This window comes from Pan troglodytes, chromosome 7, assembly GCF_028858775.2.
Source record: "Pan troglodytes isolate AG18354 chromosome 7, NHGRI_mPanTro3-v2.0_pri, whole genome shotgun sequence".
Classification (NCBI taxonomy): domain Eukaryota; kingdom Metazoa; phylum Chordata; class Mammalia; order Primates; family Hominidae; genus Pan; species Pan troglodytes.
Window position 1 is genome coordinate 31,328,622 of NC_072405.2, and position 24,947 is coordinate 31,353,568.

Sequence of the window (24,947 nt, forward strand, 5' to 3'; positions counted from 1 at the left end):
TGCCACGAAAATTCCCAAGGCAGCAGAGGACTTGTATGGAAACGCCGGTTATTCGTCCCTACCCACCCCCCGCCCCCCGCCCCCACGACTGCCCCTGCCGTCGCCTCCCCGTGGGCAACTGGTGGGGGGCTGGGCTTACAACCACACGTTCTCCTCCAACCAGCATCCCTTCCAGGGTGCACTAGGATGCCTCTCAGAGGTTCTCCCCCGCCTCCCGAAGGAAAGGGGAAAACCCCGTGGGCGTCCGGAGAGCCTTTGCGCCTCGCCAGGTGGAGGGACCGGCGCCACCCAGACCCGCGAGCCGAGACCCTCCCCGCGGCGTCGCTGCGGGAGGGGCGGAAGAGCGCGGGCGGTGGGCGGGAGCGGTGCTGCGAGGCGGGGTCTGCGGGGCGTCCAATCCCCTTCTTCCCCCGCCCGCCCCCTCCCCGCCCCCCGAACGCTTTCCACCAACTGCGCGCGGCAGTGGGCGGGGCCCGTCACGGCTGTCGTCTTGGGTGCGATTTTTTTCTCCTCCTTTTTTTACCCTCCCGTTTTTTTCTTTTCTTTTTTTTTTCCCCTATCCTTTTTTTGTGAATGAAAAAAGGAGGTCGCGAGCGGTACCTGGGACTGCAGCGCCAGGCGTCTTCGCGGCAGCGCCTTCGCCGCGGGCCCGGGCGCGTAGCGGCGGCGACCTCGCCCCTCTCCCGGCGCCCCTGCGCGGCGCCCGCAGCCTCCGCAGCCCGGCTCCGCGCGCCGCCGTGACATTGGGCGCCTGGGGCGCGGGGCGATGCTGATCCGGAAGGGGCAGCGGCTGCAGTGCAGCGCGCGCGTCCGCTCCTGGGCCCACGTCCGGCCTGGGCTGCCCTGCCGGAGTTTCTGAGTGGCCGCGAGCTGGCCGGGAGGCTGGAGCCCAGCAGCAGCGCGGCGGCGCCGGCGTCGTCCCAACTTGCAGGCGCGGAGGGACCCCTGACATTTCACTAAAATGAGCGTGCTCAGCAGGAAGAGATGTGTTCCTCACGCTAGAAGCCACCCCGTCACATGTAGTGGTGTAAGTAGATGGCTGCTTGCGGTTATGGCGGGGTGGCCAGCAGCCCTTGCAGACGCGCCGCGCCGCCCTCCCTGCCCTGCTGCGCCCCTCGCTACGTTCCCCGGGCCCCGCTAGTCCCTGGGCTCTGGCTTCGGCTGCTGGGTACAGTGGGGCTGGAGACTAATCCTTTCCGGTGTTTTTAGGGAAAGGAAGATGACTTGATTGCCTCGGCGTGTCGTGCCCCTCCCCCTTCTCGATGTTTAAAATTTTTTTAATTTCTATTTTGTGTGTGTGCAGAGTAGCGTGTCAGAAAAAAGGAAAAACAGTCCAGAGTGGTGGGAGTGATTCTGTTAAGAAAACAAACACAAAACAACAGTGGAATTGGGGTGTTTTGCTGGCGGTTCTGGAGCTGGTTCTTTGAACTCAACTCCATTGCAGTCTATGTAACTGAGTTCTGTGAAACTACTGGGGAGATCCTTGGCGGTGTTTGGTGATGTGTCCACATTTTAGGTTTGAGGGGGCTTATCTGTGTTTAGGCTTGCATTTCTTTAATCTGACCATTCAGGGTCCCTTTGGGCCTTGCTTTCTGTTGGATCTGCACGGGGCTTCTTGCAATGCCAGCGACCCCCGTGGGAGCCTCCCCGAATTCGGAGTCCACTCTCTCTTTGTTCTTCTCCTTCCAATTCTCCATTCAATCCATCTCCCTTGATTTTACCTTCATTTTCAGGATTTTCCTCCCTTTCCCATTTTGTAAGATGATGTGGGATACTGGTTGCTAGGAGACAAGCCAGGCTCCCAGGGAGATTCTGTTGTTTCCTTGACAACCAGACTAGGGCAGCCACAGATGAACAAGCCTCCTATCAGCTGTGGGAGGGAAAGGGGCCCTTTCTGAGCTCTGCAAAGAGTGTGTGTAGGGGTGTGGGGGTGGGACTGGGAGAGCACGAGGTTTGTAGCTAATTTCAGCACACCTTGGGTTTTGGCTTGCATCAAGTACAAAGAGCTGGGAGAGCGGTGGGCAGGAGGCTGTTTTTGGAGAGGGGCACAGGGATCATGGGACAGGGATGGAAGGAACACATGCCAGTGACTTTGCGATTGTCATGGAAGAGGAGTGAGTTGGGGGTTGTGATGCCCAGGGCTGGGTGGTGAGGAGGTCATAGTTTATGGAGGTTGATTGAGTGGGGATGAGGCAATTGTGAGGGAGAGTCTGGAGTCAGGGAAGAAGAGAGAGCCAGAGGGAGAGGGGAAGCTGAGAAGCTCACTGAGTGGGCTGTATCACCATATATCAGCAATGAGTGGGCTGTATCACCATACATCAGCAATGATACAACATCAGCAACATCCTAGGGCAAAAATTATATTACTCTTGGCACACTCTCTCCAGGACAGGATCCTCCTTTAAGACAGGCCTGATTAGACTAAGAGTTCTGCCACTTGAATTGGGCCAGTCTGTATCTTAAAGAGAGATATAATTACACATATAGATATGCAATCTAGCATTATATAATACCATATTACATAAGAAGACAAATACCTCCTTTCAGCCCAGCCTCTCTTGGCACAAATTAACCACGGTTCAGGAGACTCTTCCAATGTCTTCATACCCATTTCCCAGAGGGGGAGACTGATGCCCAGAAAATATAAGTGACTTGCCTCTTCCTAGATAGGACAGTGAAGTTTGCTAGTCAGGCAGTTGGGACAGGGTAGAAAGGGTGAGATGATACAAACAGAGACGCAGCTGAAGGACAAGGGGACTGCTGAAGGGGCTGGGGAATGGATGGAAGGGGTTGCGCAACCCAGCAGGTCTGATGTCTAAACTCATGGCACAGTATTTGTCAATTTCCACTTGTTGATTGGCTGACCACTGCTTAACCCTAGAGGTGACATAGCACAGGTGGGCAGCAGTGTTTTCATCACAAAGTAGCTGAACTCGGCCCAGCACTGCTCTGCTGGTGTCCTGGCATTATTCTCACTGTCAAGGTGCTCCTGAATTTGAGAACTGGCATCCCTCCATTAGGCCTCCTCATTCCCCCGCTTCTGTCTACAGACCTACATGCTGCGAGAATCGGAACTTGAGAAAGAAGTTCTTTTGGCTCTTGGGTTTTAATCTTTATCCTCCAGCTGCACATATTTTGTATTTGGGATTATATCTGTTTTGGTATTCACTCGACAAAACAGAAACCACAGCCCAGATGCTGCCTCCTGGCGCCAGCACATTCCTCAACTTGAGATCAGGAACTGTCAAAGTGGAGTTCCCAGTCCTCAGTTCAGGAGAGAGAATTGGGAGGAGGAAGCCTGTGGTTAGAATAACAGTTCTTAACAGTTCTCTGGGCCAGGTGTGGTGGCTCACGCCTGTAATCCCAGCACTTTGGGAGGCCAAGGCGGGCAGATCACTTGAGGTCAGGAGTTTAAGACCAGCCTGACCAACATGGCGAAACCCCGTATCTACTAAAAATACAAAATTAGCCGGCATAGTGGCACACACCTGTAATCCCAGCTACCTGGGAGGCTGAGGCAGGAGAATCACTTGAACCCAGGAGGCAGAGGCTGCAGTGAGCCGGGATCATGCCACTGCACTCCAGCCTGGGTGTCAAGAACAAAACTCCGTCTCAAAAAAAAACAAAAAAAACGGTTGTCTGCTGAGGGAGGGTTAGGAGAGAGAAGGGATGGTACAGTTGCCCTGGAGACCACGAGGGCACTGCATGGAGACCTCGTTGAAGGGTCCAGATCCTGTAACATTCCAAAAAGGAGGAAGAGATTGTCTCATTGAGAAGTCCTTGCTGCGCTTTTTGCTTAGGTTGCTGAGATGCATCCACTCGCGCGAATCCCAGTTGCTATCGTTACTTGGATATTTCGGTCTGCATCCCTGCATGCTGGCATCCAGTTACAGCCCAGCAGGAATGGAGCCTCCCTGTTGTTGCTGGTGGCCTGGCTCTGGGCTGGATGGCTCAGCAGCCAGGGTGCCTGGGCAGCCTCCAGCACTCAGAGCTCAGCCTTCCTTAGCCTAGGAGGGATGACTCCGGGCTGCTAAAGCCCCCCCCAGACGACTTTCATACACACAGGAATGTGAGCGGGGCGGGCAGATGACGCTGGCGAAACCAAGCGTCCTAATCACGCCGGCCCTGCCCCTGCTCCCTAATCCCAGGAGGGTGGATGCCGAGGCCAGGGCCTCCTGGCGACAGATTTTTAAACACGAACATGACATCTGACTACAGAAGTGCCTTCTGTTTGTTCATTCAAGCCATCCCTCTCTGGGGGTGGACAAGCCACTTCCTCTCTGCTCAACATCGAAGGCAACTGAGGCAAGCATTTGCCCAGAAATTCAGGCTCAAGTTTCTGATCTTTTGCTTTCTGGCAACCCCATCACCCATGTAGCCAGTTTAGTGAACATCACCTAGGAGTGCCAGCTGCCTGGGATCTTCAGCCTGAGGATCATCCTCCCTAGGAATGGGAAGGGCAGAAGAGGGTGGAGGTGGATCTCACTCTCTGACGCTGGGGGCAGGGTGCTGGGAGGACAGCCCCCCGTAGGGGAAGTAGAGGCCCATTGGCCACTGACTGTATCATCATAGGCCTGTGGTTCCCCTCACCCGCATCTGAAAGCTGGACCTGTAGCTGAGCATGACACATGGGCAACAGGACAGACCCAGAGTAGAGAAAGGGAGGCCCCTGGGCTGGTCAGGTGCATCCAGAAACCTCCCCATCCTAGAGAGGCTGGGAGGAAAAACTCTTGCATCTCCATAAAGGGGACTGGGGTCTGGGGTTGAAGCATGCACTTAGGCAGGCTAGGGCTTGGAAATCCACCACCACCAGAGAGGGCAAGGGAAAGAGTGGAGGCCAGGAGAGCTGCTGCCCAGTTCTGACAAGTCCATTAAATTTTAAAGTGCCCTGCCCTCAGGCATGCTGGGAAGGGGTGGGGACCTGGCCGACTCTGCTTCTCTCAGCTGTTTGTTGTTCTGCTGCCACTGCTCTGCCGGGGAAGGAGGAGGAGAGAAGATGAGGAGTGAGCTGCCCTCTCTGGAGAGGGGACAGGGCAGGGCCTCGGCAAGCTCCACTGGTGATCTCGCGCAAGTCTCCTTCATCCAGACGCACAGCTGGAGGATCGTGGGAGCAGGAAGGGGACAGGTGGCCCATCTGGTGACACTGCTCCTCTCAGCCTGAATGGGCTCCTGGCCCCTTGGACCCTCGCAGAGCTCTTGCCCAGAACATTGCCCACTCCTTCCTCCTCCTGTCAGCTCCGGGGCTTGCAGAGGGGGCAGCCTGGCTGAGGAGAGCTGCGGGTGCTGGCCCTGGCCCACAGCGAGCTGGCATGCCATGCCGTCCTGACCGCCTCCCTCCTCTCCCTCAGGTCCCGTTTAATGGATTCTGACATGGATTATGAAAGGCCAAACGTAGAGACCATCAAGTGCGTTGTGGTGGGGGACAACGCCGTGGGTAAGACCAGGCTCATCTGTGCCCGCGCTTGCAATGCCACCCTCACCCAGTACCAGCTGCTGGCCACGCATGTGCCCACAGTATGGGCCATCGACCAATATCGTGTGTGCCAGGAGGTAAGGCTGCAGGGCTACCTGGCTGGGGGTCCACGCCATGAGTCTGGGCTTGGGGGCTTCCTGAGGCATAGCTTGGTGTCTCCAGAGCTCACGGGAGCCCTCTAGGGGTGGGACAGGATGGGGTGGGGGCAGCTGAAGAGGAAGGAGCCCCTGGAGAGAGGTTTAAGCCAAGCCTGCCCCAGGGAAGTGTCTCTGGCTGGTTGTGTTTTCAGGGACTGAGCTGGTGCCTGGGACTCCATCTCTGTCTGGGGTACCGCATTGTATGTAGTCACAGCCCTAAGTAATGGGGAGCACTGGGGGGCTGGGGCTTGGAAGAGATACAAGCTGAGAGGAGCAAAGAAGCTGGCAGCTGATAGCAAAAGACCAGAGGCTCACAAACATGCAGTTTGCAAGGAAAGCCAGGAACAAGGGTCAGCTCCCAAAGAGGCCCCTTCCACACCCATAGCAGTCCCTTAGGGTCTCTTCCACCCCCTTAGGGTCTCTGCTACCCTCTTAGTGTCTCTTCCACCTGCTTAGGGTCTCTTCCACTCCTGGTCGGCTTGGAGGCCACCCTTGTTATAGATTCTACAGAGATTTTACGTGGATGAAAGTTGTGCAGGGTGCACAGTGGGCGATGCCAGCCTTGTCCCTCCATGCCCAGTGATGTCTGGGGCCCCTAGGTGTCAGCCGGCGCTTATCCTGAGGTGGCAAGCAGAGGTCCCCAAAACTGCTGCCTTTGAGTCCCACTCTTCCTCCCCGTCCCCAGGTGCTGGAACGCTCCCGAGACGTGGTAGATGATGTCAGCGTCTCTCTGCGCCTCTGGGACACCTTTGGAGACCACCACAAAGACCGTCGCTTTGCTTATGGGAGGTAGGGAAGGCCTCTGGCCGCCTGCAGAGAACCAACAGGGTGGGTTTTTCCCTGCTTTTCCCAGGAACCAAGCACCTCTGTGAAATTTCAGCTGGCAAGAAGAAGTGGAGAAAACAGCTCTGGCAGAGCCTCATGGAGGCTGGGGCAGCCTGGGGCAGTGAAGGGAGCCTGGGCCCAGGATCAGGAAGCCTGGATTGAGTTCCAGCTCTGTGCCTAGTAGCTCTGAGATGATGTTTCTCAGCTGTGAAGTGGTGAAAACGGCCATTTCTAACTCACAAAATAGCTGTGAGGCCAAAACAAGTCTTGAGCTCTAAAGTGCCACATAAATTGGAGGTATTGTGATTATATGTTTTGTGTCAAGAGCACGTGAGCAGATACCTAAGCCAGGTGTGGGACTGTACAGGGCTGGGGTGGGGCAGATGTTCCAGGACCAGGTAAGCTACCGCTTGTTTCTCTGCCCGTAACCTTACTTTCCCACCCGCAGATCTGATGTGGTGGTTCTGTGCTTCTCCATTGCCAACCCCAATTCCCTCCACCATGTCAAGACCATGTGGTACCCAGAAATCAAGCACTTCTGCCCCCGAGCACCTGTCATCTTGGTGGGCTGCCAGTTGGACCTGCGCTACGCTGACCTGGAGGCTGTCAACAGGGCTAGGCGACCCTTGGCTAGGTAGGAGGTGCTGGTACCAAGGAGACAGACATGGATGGGTGCCTCACCATGGCTCCCTGCTCAGCCCTGGGGGAATTCCACTGAGCCTGATATCTCTCCCTCCATTTGGAGCAAGCTTTCATTGGGAGTCAACAAGCATGCTCATTCATTCATTCATTCATATACCTGTTGCACACCTCTGGTGTGGGCAGTGCTATGTAAAGCATCATGAAGAAAAATAGAGAGGAAGAGGTGATATTTGCATGAAAAAGTCCTATAATTTTGCTGAGGGATAAACTAAATATGTGAGCATGTTAAATACCCATGTGAAGCATTGCCTGCTAATTGCCAGAGAGGCAGTGCTGTCACGGCTTTGTACTGGGGAGGTCACTGGGGCCTGGCATAGTAGGGAAAGCTTTCTGGAAGAAAAAGGGCTTGGGGTGGACCTTGAAGGAGCTTGATGGGATTTGGCCAGACAGAGCAGGGCAGGAGTGGGTGGGGATTGGCACCCAGATCCTGAGCAGAGTCCCTCCAGCCTGTGGAAGAACAGGCAGCCTCCCTCCACCACCAACACAAGCTTGGTTTCCTTCTCGAACCTACCAGGCCCATCAAACCTAATGAAATCCTGCCCCCAGAGAAGGGTCGGGAGGTGGCCAAGGAGCTGGGCATCCCCTACTATGAGACCAGCGTGGTGGCCCAGTTCGGCATCAAGGACGTCTTTGACAACGCCATCCGAGCTGCACTCATCTCCCGCCGCCACCTGCAGTTCTGGAAGTCCCACCTCCGCAATGTGCAGCGGCCTCTGCTGCAGGCACCCTTCCTACCCCCCAAGCCACCGCCCCCGATCATCGTGGTGCCCGACCCTCCCTCCAGCAGCGAGGAGTGCCCCGCCCACCTCCTGGAGGACCCGCTCTGCGCGGACGTCATCCTGGTGCTGCAGGAGCGGGTGCGCATCTTTGCCCACAAGATCTACCTCTCCACCTCTTCCTCCAAGTTCTATGACCTGTTCCTCATGGACCTGAGTGAGGGGGAGCTGGGGGGCCCCTCGGAGCCAGGGGGCACCCACCCAGAGGACCACCAGGGCCACTCTGATCAACAGCACCACCATCACCACCACCACCATGGGCGAGACTTCCTGCTCCGAGCAGCCAGCTTTGACGTGTGCGAGAGCGTGGATGAGGCTGGGGGCTCCGGTCCTGCTGGCCTCCGTGCTTCCACCAGCGACGGGATCTTACGGGGCAACGGAACAGGGTACCTACCGGGCAGGGGTCGTGTGCTGTCTTCCTGGAGCCGAGCTTTTGTGAGCATCCAGGAAGAGATGGCAGAAGATCCTCTCACCTACAAATCCCGGCTGATGGTGGTGGTGAAGATGGACAATTCCATCCAGCCGGGGCCCTTCCGGGCTGTCCTCAAGTACCTGTACACGGGGGAGCTAGATGAGAACGAGCGTGACCTCATGCACATTGCCCACATTGCTGAGCTGCTCGAGGTCTTCGATCTGCGCATGATGGTGGCCAATATTCTCAACAATGAGGCCTTCATGAACCAGGAGATCACCAAGGCCTTCCACGTCCGCCGGACCAACCGGGTTAAGGAGTGCTTGGCAAAAGGCACCTTCTCAGGTATGGAACAAGCTTGGAAAGCAAGGGGGTTCTGCATTGGTGCTATTAGCATTGCCTGTCGGTCTCAGCTCCTGGTGTCCTGGAGCTGCGGCTGCCATGCTTTTGAAGCCTGGTTTTCCCCAGCTGGGAGCGGGTTTGTTCCGTGCCCCGAATCTTCTGGGTTCAGGAGGAGGCTCTGTGGCTCCCCTTGGGGCTTGTTCTCCCAACTTCTTTCACCAGTCCTCCTGTGATGCTTCTTCTGGACAGATGTGACCTTCATCCTGGATGATGGCACCATCAGCGCCCACAAGCCCCTGTTGATTTCCAGCTGTGACTGGATGGCTGCCATGTTTGGGGGGCCATTTGTGGAGAGCTCCACCCGGGAGGTAAGGCTGAGGACACAAAGGGGGGAAGGAGGGAGTGAGACATTTGCACCCTTTACATCTGAGGCACTGCCACTCAGGGTACTTTCTTCGTTGACTGTGTGCTAACCACAGGGTGATGGGCCCAAGAGAGGTTTATGAGGTGGTTCCTGGAGCTAAGGATTATACAATACACCAGGAAAGGGAATTACACTGACACCTCAACTTGAGAGTTTAGAAAGCACTTTCTGTTCATTATCTCATTGAATTGACACGCAACTTACACATGTGCCACTCCTACCGTATATCTAGGAAAGGGAGCCCCTGAGAAGTTAAGTGACTTGTATGAAGTTGGAAGTAGAGTTAGGACTTGAACTCAGGACTTCCATTCCTTGGCTCTTTGCTTTGTACCTTACTGCCTCCCTGACACACCTGAAACAACTGAATGCATCACTGTTTTAAAAGATAGGTTTTATTATTATTGAGGTGTAGAGAGGCCCACAGATTGCAAGATGGCTGTCATTGATAAGACAACTTGTTACAGATCCCAAGAAAAGGGGGCATGCCACACCACCATGGCTGGGGGTCACATGGGGAAGCTCTGGGGTCAATCAGGAGGCAGAGGGTTTCCGTGGGAGGGAATGGGCGAGGCAGGTTGAGCAGGTTTAGGATTAGCTGTTTGAATAATGTTAGCCAGCTCTGGGGCCTAGAGGCTGTCTCTAGTTGTCTGTCACCTGGCTCTAGGGGGATTAGGGCAGGTGAACAGTGGCCTGGAGTGTGAGAGCCCATAGGGGAGGTAGTGGGCTGTGGGCTCTGGATTGGTTGGTTTGCATATGAAAGGCACGCTTGCAGGCAACTCCTTCACTATCCCTAGGACTTGGCCAGCCCTGAGGGAGGCAGTCCCTATAGGGCCAGCAAGGCTTTAGTTGTCAAAGCATCAAAATACAGAAAATAGGTGTAGGGGGTGGCTCACACCTGTAATCCCAGCACTTTGAGGGGCTGAGGTGGGAGGATTGCCTGAGCCCAGGAGTTTGAGACCTGCCTGGGAAACACAGACACCATCTCTACAGAAAAAAAGAAAAAAAAAAAAAAGAGAGAGAGAGAGAAAAGAAGGAAGGGAGGGAGGGAGGGAGGAAGGGAAGGAAAAGCATACTTAATAGAACCACCTGCCTCTCTAATCAGTGACCCTCTAGCTCTCACGATGCCACCACTTTCTCACTCACCTAGATTGGAAACTTAGGGTTGGAAGAAGCCTATCAATGTGTCCTTAGAAATATTCTCTTAGGTTTGGTCTCTTTTCCATTCCAAGCAGAGTAGCCTGGGCAGTAGCCCTTGGTGTGCTCTGAACTCCTGGACCTCAATTGCCCATCACTGAGTGTCGTCGAACCTTGTAGTTAACGAGGTTCGACTTTGTGCAGGCGTGTGGAGTTCTGAACGTCCACACAGTTTCCCCTACTGTTCTGTAACTGCTTCTGAGCGCAGGGACTGGGTCTTTTTCCTTCTGCCAAAAACCCTCTCAGCGCCAGTCTCTTGGGAAATGCTCACCAAATGCTTGAATGAAAAACAGAACCAAGCACAAGGCTGCATCGCATCCCGTGATGTGGAATGTGCATTTTCTAAGATTTCTGGGAAGGAAGTACTTAAGGAAGGCTAAGTGGAAGCGTTGGGAGTTGGTCTCTGAAGTGGGAGTAGGATTTGGATATACAAAATGTGAGACTAGGAGCTCTCACAAGCCCCAGGGGCCTGCCAGCCCCGGGCACTTCTCGGTACTGTAGACGCCAGCTTTAAACTTCTAGCCAGTTCCCAGCACAGCCTGGAGAGCCTGATGAGAAGGCAGTTTGTGTTACAGCGCTGCTCTCAAGAGATCCTGGAGGCCCAAAGCAGCAGCTTTGAGCAGACAGAAAGAAATCAGCTGCCGTGGGCCTTACTTATTCTGTATCCCACTTCTGTTCTGTGCAGGGATGGGAGGGACTGAGGTGTAGATTGAGGTGACCAGAAGGCCTCCTTCAAGCATCCCGTGAGCAAGAGCGGCTTCCAAAGGGTGCCAGTGAGTAGCATCCGGGTCCCTTTGGAAGAGTTTAGAAGCTGGACGCCATGGCTTGTGCCTATAGTCCCAGCTACTGAGGAGGCTGAGGCAGGAGGAATGCTTAAGACCAGGAGTTCAAGACCATCCTGGATGGCATAACAAGACCCTGTTTCTAAAAATAAACACATAAATGATAGTAGAGGCCTGTACTCTGGTGCTGTCAGCAAACTGGGGCTCAGCACAGGTTGTCGCTCTAGGGGTCAGGTGTTCTCAGGGTCTTCTCAGCAGATACACATGCAGCACAGGGAAGGCTGCCCGTCTGGGGGAGCCCGGGTGTGAGGGCCAGAGCTCTTCAATTTCTCAGGGTTCAGTTCATCTTCTCCTAAGCAGGATCTCATTGCTGTCCGCTCACTCCTTCCCTCCCCAGGTGGTGTTTCCCTACACAAGCAAGAGCTGCATGCGGGCCGTGCTGGAATACCTCTACACCGGCATGTTCACCTCCAGCCCCGACCTGGATGACATGAAGCTCATCATTCTAGCCAACCGCCTCTGCCTGCCACACCTGGTTGCCCTCACAGGTAACTAAGCAGTGCACTCGGGGACCTCCCCGCGGCAGAGGCCAGGGAAACCCCAAGGTGCAATGTTCTCCTCTCACGTCTCTCCTGGGGGACAAGCTGATGTCCAAGGGACTAAGCGTACATGAAATGGAATCTGTTGATGGGCACAGAGTTCTGGATGAGGACATGGAGTGAAGAAGGGTGGTGTGGGGCATGTTTGATGGGGTCACCTGAGAGGCTGTCTCCAAAGGCGATTTAAACCCAACAAAATGGAACATGAGGCTGGGCACAGAGGCTCACACCTATAATCCCAGCACTTTGGGAGGCCAAGGCGGGAGGATCACTTGAGGCCAGGAGTTTAAGACCAGCCTAGCCAACATGGTCTTACCCGTCATGGCAAACTGCCATGAAACCCGTCTCTACTGAAAATATAAAAATTAGCTGTGTTTGGTGGCAGGCGCCTGTAATCCCAGCTACTCGGGAGGCTGAGGCAGGAGAATTGCTTGAACCCGGGAGGTGGAGTTTGCAGTGAGCTGAGTTTGCGCCACTGCACTCCAGCCTGGGTGACAGAGTGAAACTGTGTCTCAAAAACAAACAAACAAAAAATGGAACATGACAGTGCTTTATATTCTTTGCTTGGCTTCACTTGGACAAGCTTAAGAAGTCAAAAAATAATAGAACACAATTCCCACATTTCTACCCTGTGGTTCTCCTCCTTCTTCCTTTCCTTTTATTTTTCTTCTTCTTCTTTTGCCTTTTTTCTTCTTCCCCTACCTTTGACATCACCTTCTCATCCTCTTTCCAGAAACAGCACACAAACATCCCTGCCACTCCTTAGTCCCTGCACAGATTGTACGAGCCGGAGCTCAGCTTTTAGTGTGGACCAATCCCAGGGGCTCTCTGAGTTGGAACAAGAACTGAGTCATGGGGGAGAGCCAGCGGCAGGCAGTCTGGGTCCAAGGGGCCAGGGAAGAGAAGTGGTGCTCGTGGGGTGAAGGGAGCCTGGGGCCAGAGACCCAGGCAGGCAGATGGCTCTCGTTCATGTTGGAGTTGGCATTTGAGTTGCTAGTGGTGGCGGCATGGGTACCAGCGCTGGTGTTGATGCCGAGGTTAATATTCTTGCATAGGTCGGGGACAGAGAGCACATCCTCACATACTGAGTTGAGATTCAGGGAAGAACCCAGTGTCAGAGCTGCTGGGGTCCAGGCAGATGATCAAGATCGGGGCTCAGATATGAGGGAAAACAGCAATCCATGAGGAAAAATGAATGATAAGGTGGGGCTGGGTTACGGAAAGAAGGCAGAAATCATTGATCAGAACCAGAATATTAAGAGCGGAGGCTGCAGTGGGAGTCCAGGGTCCCCAGAAGGGGATAAAGGGAACTTTGGGGCAGGTAGCAAGAGAGGCATCTAAAGATCCCAGCTACAACAGTATATCTTGTTTTGCTGTCCATAAAAAAATGGTGTGATCTTCTCAGAGCACATAAAACTTCAAATTCCTAGGTGGAATAATTCCACTTTTAAAAGACTATCTCCAGAGAAATGACCCAAAGGGGAAAAATGCATAAAGGTATTTCTAGAAGTTCATTTCGTCATGGCAGGCAATTGAAAGCAAGTCACAGAAAAACCGTTGGTGAAGCACACACAGGCAGTTTTCACATGGTAGTCATTAAAAATGTTAAACTAGACTGCTGCATGGAAAGGCTTATTGAAAATAATGTTAAGTAGCTTTTCATGAAATTATCGATACACACTAGGGAACATACACAAAAATGTTTATATCTGCCTTGTTAAGGATCAGGGGAAGATGCCAAGTTTTATATAATTGGCGATGGTTTAAGTTTTGTGAGATATGCTTCCTATGAGGCCATTAATTCAAGCTGAAAACTTTTATTGCTCAGTAGAACACAAATACATAAAAGCATATTAAACATATGTTCAGGTTACTGAATTATTATTGTTATTATGTTTTTTTAGAGACAGGATCTTGCTCTGTCACGCAGACTGGAGTGCAATGGCCTGATCATAGTTCACTGCAGCCTCAAATTCCTGGGCTCAAGCGATCCTCCCAACTCAGCTTCCCAAGTACCTTGGACTATGGGCCTGCCTCATCACACCCAGCTAATTTTTAAATATATTTTTATTTATTTATTATTTATTTATTTATTTATTGACATAGAGTCTCACTTGGTCTCTCAGGCTGGAGTGCAGTGGTGCGATCCCGGCTCACTGCACCCTCTGCCTCCTGGGTTCAAGCGATTCTCCTTCCTGAGCCTCCTGAGTAGCTGGGACTATAGGCGTACACCACCACACCCAGCTAAGTTTTGTAATTTGAGATGGGGTTTTGCCATGTTGGCCAGGCTGGTCTTGAACTCCTGACCTCAAGTGATCCACCCGCCTTGGCCTCCCAAAGTGCTGGGATTACAGGCGTGAGCCACCACACCCGGCCTAATTTTTAAATTTTTTGCAGAGATGAGGTCTCACTGTGTTGCCTGGACTGGTCTTAAACTCCAGCCTCAAGTGATCCTCCCATCTCGGCTTCCCAGAGTGCTGTGATTATAGGCGTGGGCCACCAAGCCTGGCCTAGTTTAATGAATTATTATAAAGAAAATGCCTTTCTACTCATGACCTATGTCAGGAACTAGAACCTTGCTGGCCACCAGAAGTCCTCCACCTCTCCCTCTCTCACAGACCCCTCTCTCCTCCCTAAGAGGAAGCCCTTTGCCTAGTATTCCTTTTTTTTATGGCACTTTTTATGGGCATACTTCCTTACTTTCCTTTATAGTTTTATCATCCAAGTGTGTGTCATTAAACACTACAGCATGGTTTTTTACATTATTTTTTACTTTTATTTTTTATTTTTGGAGATGGAGTCTTACTGTCACCTGGGCTGGAGTATAGTGATGTGATCTTGGCTCACTGAAACTTTCACCTCCCAGGTTCAGGAGATTCTCATGCCTCAGTTGCCCGAGTAGCTGGGATTACAGGCAGGTACCAACACGCCCGGCTAATTTTTGTATTTTTAGTAGAGACAGGGCTTCACCATGTTGGCCAGGCTGGTCTTGAACTCCTGGCATCAAGTGATCCACCCGCCTTGGCCTCCCAAAGTGCTGGGAGTATAGGCGTGAGCCACCGTGCCCGGCCAGTTGTTTGTTTTTGAAGTATTATGATGATCTCTTAGATTTGAACATTCTTGATTGGTTTCAGTTAATTGCAGTTATCCTTGCTGAAGCTCAAATCCTGCACTCTTTGGCTTGACTCCAGAGTCTTACGAGCTTCCTCTCTATCTGGAATGATGGGATGTTCTAGGTTCCTCTTGAAGGTTCTGTGCCCCAGACCTGGAATCAGCCATTTCTCCAGGAAGTCCTAGTTTCTTGTGTTGGAAGTGGAACTGGTATTTATGTGCACTAGGAATGCTCATTGTACTGGGATGGACTGTTGTTTCTAGGTCTTTTCTGGGGGCAGAGCTGGGAAATATATTGATCTTTTTAAAGATAAGATACCTCATGAGTTTATACTGATACTTCTAATTAAAATTCAGAACCAAGGGTGTTTACTTCTTCAATATAAGTGTTTTAACTTAAAATACAAGGTTAGTACACAATTTGTTACAAAATTTAAATTAAAACAAACAACTAGACTTAACTCTTAGTTCTAACTCACAGTTCTCAGCCTTTTTCTGTGATCAGCAGACATGAGGTTTCACACACTCTCCCTTTTGTATCAGAGGCTGGTTCTGTTGGGAACTTTGACCCTACCTGTATCAGATTATGTCACGGGACATACGTAGTTTGAAAAATCCTCTTAGGTAATTCCAATGTCCTCCTTCTCCCTACCCTACCCCGTTGAGCTCTTGCTGTCATCCCTGGGGTCCCCCTGGTGGCAGCAGACTTCATAGCCTGGGGCCTTTCCTGGCCTGTTGGGACCTGCCCGGGCCCTGGTTTTCCTCACCCTGAAGTGAGCTGGGGGATGTGGTGGGGCAGGGTGAGCACAGGTCATGTGCTTCTTCAGCTGATTGGTGGCCGTGTGTGTTACAGAGCAGTACACAGTGACCGGGCTGATGGAAGCGACCCAGATGATGGTGGACATCGATGGGGACGTCCTTGTGTTCCTGGAACTGGCTCAGGTATCATGGCAGGGGAGGGAATCTACAACAGTCTCAGTTCTACACTCTGCCTGCCCATTGGCTGCGAATGGGAAGGGGTGGAAGATGGTCTATGTGGGAGAACCTGTCATCGGACTGGGCTCTTTGACTGCGCATAGCCCATCTCCTCCTCCATGCCAGGAAGCAGCTGGGGAACTCCCTGGTGTACCCGGAGGGGAGCTGACCAAGCGGGGAAGGGATGAGGCTTTAGGCAGGCAGCAGTAGGGCTGGGGAGGGAACCCCAGGCTCAGGCTTACACATGGTTGCTGCCTGCCTGAGGTCATTTAAGGGGCACTGAGGACTCTCCATCTGAAATTAACCGCCTACTCCCTTAATCCCAAACAAACAAGCCAAATCTCCCACAGTGGCCTTCACAGTGCCAGAAATTCAGCCACCAAAGATTAGTGTGTGGAGTGGAAGCACGGCTCACGCAGGGCTTGCAGACACCCCTGGGAAGGCAGCTCCCTTAGCTCATTGTCAGTGCCTCCGTGCAGGCTGCCTTGATCCCAGATGTGGAGGAGAGAGAAGTCACGCAGAGTGAGATCTGAGGAGGGCAGATGCAGTATGAAGCCACTACATAGGGCTCTGGTGTCTGCAGCGAGGATGCCAGGAGTGGGCAGAACAGAGGTGAGATGATGGTGGTGCTGGCGGTGGTGCCAAGGAGCCTGAGGCAGCAGCATCCTCCTCAGTTTTGTGTGGCCTTGCCTCTGGCGCAGGCTCTCTAGAACTGCAGGGCCTCTGCCTGCCCTGCACCAGAGCTTCAGCTCTGAAGGCAGCTGGAGGTGTCTATGCAGACCCTCTCCCCTGGGGATTTCAGTACAGACGTTCTTCCCTTCTGTCCCCAGTTCCACTGTGCGTACCAGCTGGCCGACTGGTGTCTCCACCACATCTGCACCAACTACAACAATGTGTGCCGCAAGTTCCCCCGAGACATGAAGGCCATGTCCCCAGGTGAGCATCGGGGCCAGCCCTGGCAGTACCTGCTGCCCTCCCCTTAGGGGTTCACAGCTCCCATGTAATCCCAGGGACCCCGAGGCTGCCAGTAATCCTTGACCTTGGGGCTGGGAGCAGCCTGCAAAGGAGCCTCCAGCCAAGCCAAGGGGCCCCAGGAAAAATGCTGGCCTGGAGGGCAACTCACCCTGCCTCTCTGGGCTTCTCATTCTCAGAGGTATGAAGAGGATACTGGACTAGAGTTGGTAGATTTCAGACTTTTCTGGACAGAATACCATAAGAAATACATTTCATCTTGTGACCCAGGACACATATAGGAAAATATGTACATCTTTCTAATGCTCCTCATGGCCCACTAAATTGATGGTACAACCCAGGAATGGGTACAGGCCACAGCTTGGACCACCCAGGTCTGGGCATCCTCTGAGGCCTCCTGTCTCTTCTTGATTAATTTCTTAGGCCCTAGAACTCAACAGGAACTGCACAGGCTCCAGGGAGATGTGTCCCTGGCCTCCCTGAAGGGTCTGCCACTCTTTCCATGGGGTCCTCTCTGGGCTCCCTCCACTCTGCCATGACCCTCCTCCCTGCTGCCGTGTTTTTGCCTCATGCTGCCAAGTCTCCACCCCGATCTCTCCTTTTCACTACTACAACACTTTAAAAAAAAATTATTTATTTATTTATTTTTTTGAGACAGTCTTGCTCTGTTGCCCAGGCTGGAGTACAGTGGCACAATCTCGGCTCACTGCAACCTCCGCCTCCTGGGTTCAAGCGATTCTCATGCCTCAGCCTCCCGGGTAGCTGGGATTACAGGTACCCACCACCATGCCTGGCTAATTTTTTGTATTTTAGTAGAGACGGGGTTTCACCACGTTGCCCAGGCTGGTCTCAAACTCCTGACCTCAGGCAATTTGCCTGCCTCAGCCTCCCAAAGTGCTAGGATTATAGGCGTGAGCCACTGCATCCAGGCTAGCATTTTCTTTCTAAAGCACAGGTCCAATAGCATCACTCCCTACTTCCAGACCTTCCATTGAAACAGTAGTCTTCCATGGCCCCCCATACCCTGCAGAATAAGGCCAGCCGTTCCTCTGGTCTGCTGCTGTGTCCTGCTGTGTCCTGACTCCGTATTCCCCCTCGGAACTTTAGCTCTGGCCAGAAACTTCCACTCTCATCCGCTAACCATGCTGAGTATCTCCTGGCCGACATTCGCTTACCCCTTCTCCCTTATCCTTCGCCTCTGTTTCATTCCCAATGCACAGGAAGCCCTTGTCTAGATGGCCCCTGTCTTTGGAAAGGAACCCAGCTGGAAAGGCCTTCCCCAGTGCTGACTTTCAGCCCTGCTCTTTGGGAACTTTGCTTGCCTCGGAGGCTCATGTGCCGTGGGTCATGGGGATGTGTTGGGGGCTGGGCTGGAGGCCTGCTGCAGGCCTTGTGGTGGGGTGGGGCTGGTGTCCCACGTTCCTCTTGTCCCTCTGTCTCCTTTCTAACCAAGCTGCCTGCTCTCTGCTCCAGAAAACCAGGAGTATTTCGAGAAGCATCGGTGGCCACCCGTGTGGTACCTGAAGGAGGAAGATCATTACCAGCGGGCACGGAAGGAGCGTGAGAAGGAGGACTACCTGCACCTCAAGCGGCAGCCCAAGCGGCGTTGGCTCTTCTGGAACAGTCCATCCTCCCCGTCTTCCTCGGCAGCCTCCTCCTCATCCCCATCTTCCTCCTCGGCTGTGGTCTGAGATGCTGCCACCCTCTTCTGACCCTGCTGCTGTTGTCCCCATCCGCCTTCACCCCTCTGCTCTTCCGCATCACCCCATCCACCTTACAGGGACCAGGGGGCCCACGTAACCAGGACCCAGAGGGTGGAGCTCTTCTAACCACCCACCGTGGCTCAGCCAGAGAGGAGCTGAGCCCTGTGGAGCAGAACGGGAACCACCTGCAGAGGTCCCCAGACCCAAAGCAGGACGGGAGACAACTGCTTGGAGGAGCGAAGAGCCCTGGCTTTTATCTCTGGGTTTGAGAGCCCTAGAGTCAAAGGGAAAGCCTCCCAGCCTCCGGGGCTTCTCTGTGTGTCTTGGTCGCTGCTCTGGCCAGGGAGGCAGCCCCACTCCCAGCAAGCAGAAGTGATCCTCGAGGGTCCTGTCCCTGTTGGCCATATCTTTCCACCGATGGACTTGAGTGTTGCATTTGTTTTGTGGGCATTTCCACACGAAGCCTACTCACACCCTCACTGGAGAAGTCAGGGTAGAAATTGAGCCTTCAGAGCCCAACTCAAGGCTTCTACATCCTGGGGTGCAGCTGCAAAAGGCCAGACATGGAAAGGCCTGTATCCCGCCAGTGTCCCTCCGTCCCAGGGGGCTGTGCTGGCACAGACCTGAGAATGGGGACACAGGTCATTCGGAGCTCCAGGCCTGGAAGCAGTGCCTCTTGGTGCAACAAGAAACTTCTCCCTCACCCCCTCCTTTACCCTCATATTTGGAGATGGGAACCAAAGGAAGCAGCTGGGACAGGTGGAGAAGGAAGTAGGAATGAGTGCACGGCGACCCCGTGCTCCTCAGGGCCCTCCCCTGCCTCTGGGTGGCACTGCTTTTTATAGGGTGAGGCAAAATTAGCAAAAAAACAAAAACCAACGACAACCAAACTGAAACCGAAACAAAAAATCAACAAACACTCTGTCCTCTATCCCTCCAAAGAATGAAAATCAGAAAAAGCCCCTGCCTAGCTCACATTTCTATAAACAGAGGCCCCCATGATGAGGAGGTGAAGATTTAGGTTGCAGAATCGACTCCAATGCCTTTCAGGAAAGGACTCGGCACTTCTCTGACTGCGGAGGCCCTGACCCTGCCAGCTGGCTCCGAGGGCAGCACAGGGGCCTGGCCTCTAGAGGGCTGGTGATTGAGGGGCCCGGGCTGGCGGCAAAGAGGGGTTTGGTCTCGGGGCTTAAATGGCACCAGACTCTTGCTTTTGCCCATCTGGAGACTGCAGGCTCCCTTCCTTACCCTCAGAGGGTGCTTATGGTGGGTGTTTTTGGGGGGCTGCAATAGGGGCCAAAGGTCAGGGAAAGGGGCACTGACCTGTAGTGAAAGGCCACAGGACACAGCCTTATTACTGCTGGGGTGGGATAAGGGGAAGGAGAAGAGGGAGAATGGAGCAGGAGGAAAAGCAGAGTTGGTCTAGAGAGGAGGAGGGCGGGGCTGGAGGAATGTGGGGGATTGAAACTAGCTCCCAGCCCCCATGGGGCAGCAGCTGGGCCACAATTGCCCCTTTCCGTTTTCTAACCCCGACTCAGATTTAACCACCCACACTCTTTTTAGGTGTAAAAGATGGAGTCCCACGGAGGAGGGGCAGAGCCAGGAGGCAGTGGGGCTGTGGGCTCAGAGCTCAGGAGTCGCCTTACCTGAGAGAGATGTTCTAGCTGAGAGGGCCTGGCCCTGGGGTGGGCTCCAGGAAAACGCTGGTTAGGCCTGGGATTGAGCTAACCCGAAACAAAGGCAGCAGGCAGGACCTAATGACCAGAGGTTAAATCCTCATCAAGAGAGACCAGGCGGCTGGAGGACAAGCGGCTTTAACCCTGGGGGCAGCCATGTTGTCCAGGCCCAGGCCCCTCCAGGACTGTGGCTGCCTCCCCTCCACGGCCTCCAGGGCGGCTGGCTGGAAAGCCACGCGTATGCTGCCCTCTACAGGCTGCTCGGCCTCCCTGCAGCTCAGCGCAGCCCAGGGCTCCAAGTGAGGCCCAGAAGCCCATGGGCAGGGCGCGGGGGACGAAGGGGGAACCCGGAGCACCTCCACTTCTAGGGAAGATGGACAGCGTGGGGGCACACCTGGGCCTCCCGGAAGCTGTGGACGAAAGGGAGAGCGGGTCCTCCAGGGCAAGGGGAACGGGAAATAGGTCTCCTAGGTGCCTGAAGCGCTGAGCAACCTGGGTACCCTGGTGGGGATGCAGGGAAGGCCGGGGCAGAGAAAGCGAAGGTCGACCCAGGGCTGTAGGAAGCCATAGGAGAGTGACCACAGGATTCCCTGAGAAATAGGGCCGGCCCCCCAACTTCAGGGACCCACCGCCCATTCCCCGAGAGCTGTCGGAACCAGATGCAACCCGGCAGCCCAGAGAACTCTCCTGGGAGGCTGTGGGTGAGCCAGGCCAACATTGGTGTCCCTGTTCCCAGAGGGAGGAGCAGGCAGGAGAGAGAGGGGAAGGAGGTATGAATCCCAGTCCCCAGGAACCTAGCTCTTTAAACTCTGGGGAGTCGGATTCAGGAAACACCCCCAGGAGGCCAAGCCTGAAAACAGAGGGGAGGGAGGAAGGAAGGAGTCCCAGCAGGAGCACAGCCCTGGCTTCCTGTCACTCAGAGCTGATTCACAGGAGGGGGGAGGTTGGGGGGTGGGAGACAAAAACCACACCTCTTTTTATATAAGGTTTCATATTTAATTTGGTCATGGATTCATAAATACATAAGTATTTTGTACACAGTGTGCTTCCTTGTTTGTATTATAACACATTTCAAATAGGGACCTTTGACAGGGCAGAAGCATGAAAGGACACCAACCACGAGTGACACACTATACTATGGCTGTCCTGTGTCACATGCTATTTGGCCTGGGGATATAGCAAAGCCTAATGTAACTAAACAACAAAACCCCCAATTATTTCATGTCGTCAGGAAGCTTACTTTAAAAGAATAGCTTGGCCTGGCTGGTGGCTCACGCCTGTAATCCCAGCACTTTGGGAGGCCAAGGTGGATCACCTGAGGTCAGGAGTTTGAGACCAGCCTGACCAACATGGTGAAACCCCGTCTCTACTAAAAATACAAAAATTAGCCAGGCGTGGTGGCGGGTGCCTGCAATCCCAGCTACTCCGGAGGCTGAGGCACGAGAATCGCTTGAACCCAGGAGGTGGAGGTTGCACTGAGCCAAGATCGTACCGTTGCACTCCAGCCTGGGCGAGAGAGTGAGATTCTGTCTCAAAAAAATTAAAAATAAAAGAATAATCTTAAACACTGATAAGGCTGACACTCTAGATGCATCTTCTAGGAAGGCCTCTGTGGAAGGGACAAGGGACCTGGGACCAGACTGGCACCTTCTGAGCCCTGAGGCTGAGCGTCCTGCACAGAAGGCCCAGCAAAGGCAAAGACCAGGAGGCAGCAGCACCCTGTGCCTTCCAGAAGTGCAGGGGACAACGTGTGGGATGCCAGATGGAAGTGGGAGAGGATGGAAGTGCAAAGACCAGAAAGGTCACCCCTGACTCCTAAAACTCCACAGACACAACAGTCTGAATGTGTGATCTTCAGGCAATTCTAACTTTGTCCCACCCAAACCAGTCCAGGAACAAAACACACAATGCCTTGAGACAGAAAAGACGAAAAACTCCTGGAATGACTACCTGCATAAATGATCCTTCCATGACTGAAATACAATGGAGAAGGGTTTGCTGGAAAGAGGCTGAAATGGTTACTGAGATCTTAAAACAATAATAGAACAGGACACAAGAAGAAAACCTTAATGCGTCAGCCATTCTAGGTCCTGTTGCCACAGTGTTTAAGAATTGACATTTCTGAGATGAGTCAGATGCTTATAGAGCGGCCAAGGTCCTCAAGTAGGCAATCTGTACCCTAAAAGGCAGCTCATGGGCTCAGGGTGACAGATAACCAGAAGTGAGCCGGGCCATCTACTTCTGAGATGGCAATCATTTCACACCATTCTCAAGCACCATCTACTCTTCCCCCTTGATGCCATGGCAGACGTGGGAGACAGATTTTGTCTTCTATCTCCTGAGCCCAAACAGGGCTCAAGTTCACTTGGGATATGACATAGACCCTATTGTTATGTGTGATCTAACCCATCTGCCTCCGTCCCAGCCTGTCCATAGATGGGGGCTATGGGTGCAAATGAGACTGCCCAGGTAGGGACCAGCCATACACAGGACTTCACGTGGATCCAGTTCTCTTTGGTCCCGACTCATATGTAAACAACTACCTATAAATAATACTCATATACTTGTAAGGTTGTCCAGTTCAAAAGACTGGCCCCTGTAGAAGTTGCCAGTCATTGAAGCCAAAGTACATCTGCAGGAGGGCTGGAACCCAGACAGTGACATCTTAGAGGGGACGACTTCTTCTTCCCCCATTGTATGTCTCCTCCTTTTATGTTTATCTAATCCATTCACATAACTATGTAAACAAGTACATTTACCAAAGTTTCTTCATGTTCATAAAATAATAACATACAGAATTATAAAAGTAGAAAGGTAAGGCCAAGCATGGGGGCTCACGCCTCTAATTCCACCACTTTGGGAGTCTGAGGTGGGCAGACTGCTTGAGTCCAGGAATTCGAGACCACCCTGAGCAACATAGAGAGCCCCCATATCTAGACAAAATACAAAAAATTAGCCGGGCGTGGTGGTGCACACCTGTGGTCCCAGCTGTTTGGATGGCTGAGGTGGGAGAATCGCTTGAGCCTGAGAGGTCAAGGCTATAGTGAGCCAAGATTGCACCATTGCACTCCAGCCTGGGAGACAGAGTGAACTGCCCCGCACCCCCCGCCCAAAAAAGGTTCATATCATATAGTATCAAGTGAAGTCAGACATCAACTGTGTAGATGGATCTTACAATGTAGCCCAAATAAATAAATAAAGCGTTTACATTAGGATAAAAAAGTGCTGTGAAAACAATGACATCCCAAACCAAATCTCAAAGTACGCACAAACATGGAACGATCCAGACATTTCCATAGTGTCCTTATTATCACATTCAGCTTATAAAAATAATTCCAAGTGCAGTGAAAAGTTACAGGATGTTCCATCCACTGGGTGATGTTGGATGGGAGAGTTTCTTCCAGTACCGGTCATGTGACAATTGTGGCACTTTCCTACTGACTGGAGTCCAGTTGGGCTTTTTCCAGAAAAAAGGTAAACCAGGGAAGGTCTGACTTCCTGAAGAGATTCACACTTAGGACATGGCAGAGTCTGCATTACCTTCTAGATACATGAACTTTCCAGAGCTCAACAAGTGGTCCTCAATCTTCTGCTTGGCAAGTCTCTCTCCCAGCGTCTCCAAGGCATCCAGCAGGGTGTGGACAGAGGCATCTCGCCCGGTTTTGTTGACCCACTTTATCAGCATCGTGTACAAGGTGTCCCTGTGGCCCGCTGCCTCAGCTTTAGCCACCTTTATCTCATTGTCCATGAGGCCCAACTTCCTCATGAGCGGCTCCCAGGAGTCAAAGGGCACCAAGTCTGCAAAGTCATCGAAGCACTGTCTCAGAGCTGGTGGAGAAAGCCACAGAGACAGCCAGGTGAGTTGGGACTCAGAAAGGGCAGAGGATCCCACATCAGGCCCAGAACCCAAGGCGGGTAACCTGGAGAGCCCCGTGTGCGGGTAAACCTGCCGCTCCAGCGCCCACCCGCTTCCCATCCACAGAGAGCGCGCCCACACTGCCTGGCCTCCCCCACGCGCAAGGCACTGCGGGGAGTCAAAGTCGTCAGAGAATCAGCCCTCATACAGGGCTGAGAACCCACCAGGGGAGTATGGATGGACGTTACAGAGGCAGAAAGTAAAGTGGGTGAGAGTCCGAGGGAGGGAGAGAGAGTGGCTGCAGCGGGAGCTCAGAGGAGGGAGGAGGCTGCCTGGGCTGCGCTTGTCATGGGAGCAGGTCCCAGGGCGGCCACTTCTGCGTCTGTGGAAAGCACAGGGCCTGGGACAGGGGACCTCTGTTTTCACCCAGCTCGGCCTCACTTCCTGGGGCTGGGGCAGAGCTAGGTGGAGGCAAACAGACTCTGAGCAAGAAGTGAACCCAAAGACCGAGCAATGCTGCCCAGATCTCGGGACGATGAGGGATTAAATGAGACGTGTGTGCAACATGATGCACCTCGCCGTCCTCAGAGATAGACAGGGTCAGTAACACGAGGCTACGTTTTCCAACAGCCTTATTTTAAAGAACATCAGAAACAAGTGACATTCATTTTAATGTATGGTACTGAATATATTTAAAATATAATTTAATATACAATCAATACACAAAAATTATGAGTGAAATATTTTCCACTCTTTTTTGCATTAAGTCTTTGGAATTCGTATGTAGTTTACACAACAGCTCTGCGAATTGGGCTGAGGCACAGGTCAAGAGCTCCTTAGCCCACTGGGGTTAGTGGTGCTGTGCAGGACAGGCCAGCCCCTCAGGAGGTCCTCAGGGGCAGGCGGGGGCTACATCAGGCCCTGAACAAAGGAGGAGAGAGGATGAGGGGACGGACAGAGTCATTAGGGTCAATGATAGGGTGCAGAG

General features: G+C 53.1%; 2 protein-coding genes and 1 long non-coding RNA gene across 11 annotated transcripts in view; 1 reads left to right on the forward strand and 2 right to left on the reverse strand.

The window, feature by feature from the left end:
• The first annotated feature begins 458 nt into the window (after window positions 1–458).
• RHOBTB2 (Rho related BTB domain containing 2) lies at window positions 459–21,144 on the forward strand. 2 transcript variants are annotated; one of them, XM_519653.8, is made up of 10 exons: window positions 459–1,027; window positions 5,349–5,550; window positions 6,296–6,399; window positions 6,884–7,069; window positions 7,652–8,670; window positions 8,917–9,035; window positions 11,465–11,615; window positions 15,631–15,719; window positions 16,583–16,688; window positions 18,198–21,144. In XM_519653.8, exons 2-10 carry the CDS (start codon window positions 5,359–5,361, stop codon window positions 18,413–18,415), a joined length of 2,184 nt encoding a protein of 727 aa, XP_519653.3. In that variant the 5' UTR covers window positions 459–1,027; window positions 5,349–5,358; the 3' UTR covers window positions 18,416–21,144. The 2 variants fall into 2 exon arrangements, with proteins under 2 accessions (XP_519653.3, XP_054512559.1); XM_054656584.2 differs by lacking the exon at window positions 459–1,027 and adding an exon at window positions 5,109–5,125.
• On the reverse strand, window positions 7,302–20,292 carry LOC134810840 (uncharacterized). The gene is made up of 2 exons (XR_010159448.1): window positions 20,074–20,292; window positions 7,302–9,041 (listed from the first exon to the last, which is right to left on the reverse strand). It is a non-coding gene; the product is annotated as an uncharacterized LOC134810840 (long non-coding RNA).
• TNFRSF10B (TNF receptor superfamily member 10b) overlaps window positions 21,078–24,947 on the reverse strand; it is a 49,735-nt gene continuing 45,865 nt past the window's right edge. For all 8 annotated transcript variants that reach the window (XM_009455002.5, XM_016959224.4, XM_001158074.8 and 5 more), the window contains one exon: window positions 21,078–23,931. In XM_009455002.5, the coding sequence (XP_009453277.3) occupies window positions 23,618–23,931 (314 nt within the window). In that variant the 3' untranslated portion in view covers window positions 21,078–23,617. The remainder of the gene's footprint in view (window positions 23,932–24,947) is intronic.

Bases quoted from the DNA above. Each gene is read 5' to 3' on its own strand.
- RHOBTB2 (XM_519653.8), top strand. From the start codon at position 5,359: ATGGATTCTGACATGGATTATGAAAGGCCAAACGTAGAGACCATCAAG. The intron at 5,551-6,295 runs GTAAGGCTGCAG...CCCCGTCCCCAG, and splicing joins AATATCGTGTGTGCCAGGAG to GTGCTGGAACGCTCCCGAGA. The intron at 15,720-16,582 runs GTATCATGGCAG...TTCTGTCCCCAG, and splicing joins TGTTCCTGGAACTGGCTCAG to TTCCACTGTGCGTACCAGCT.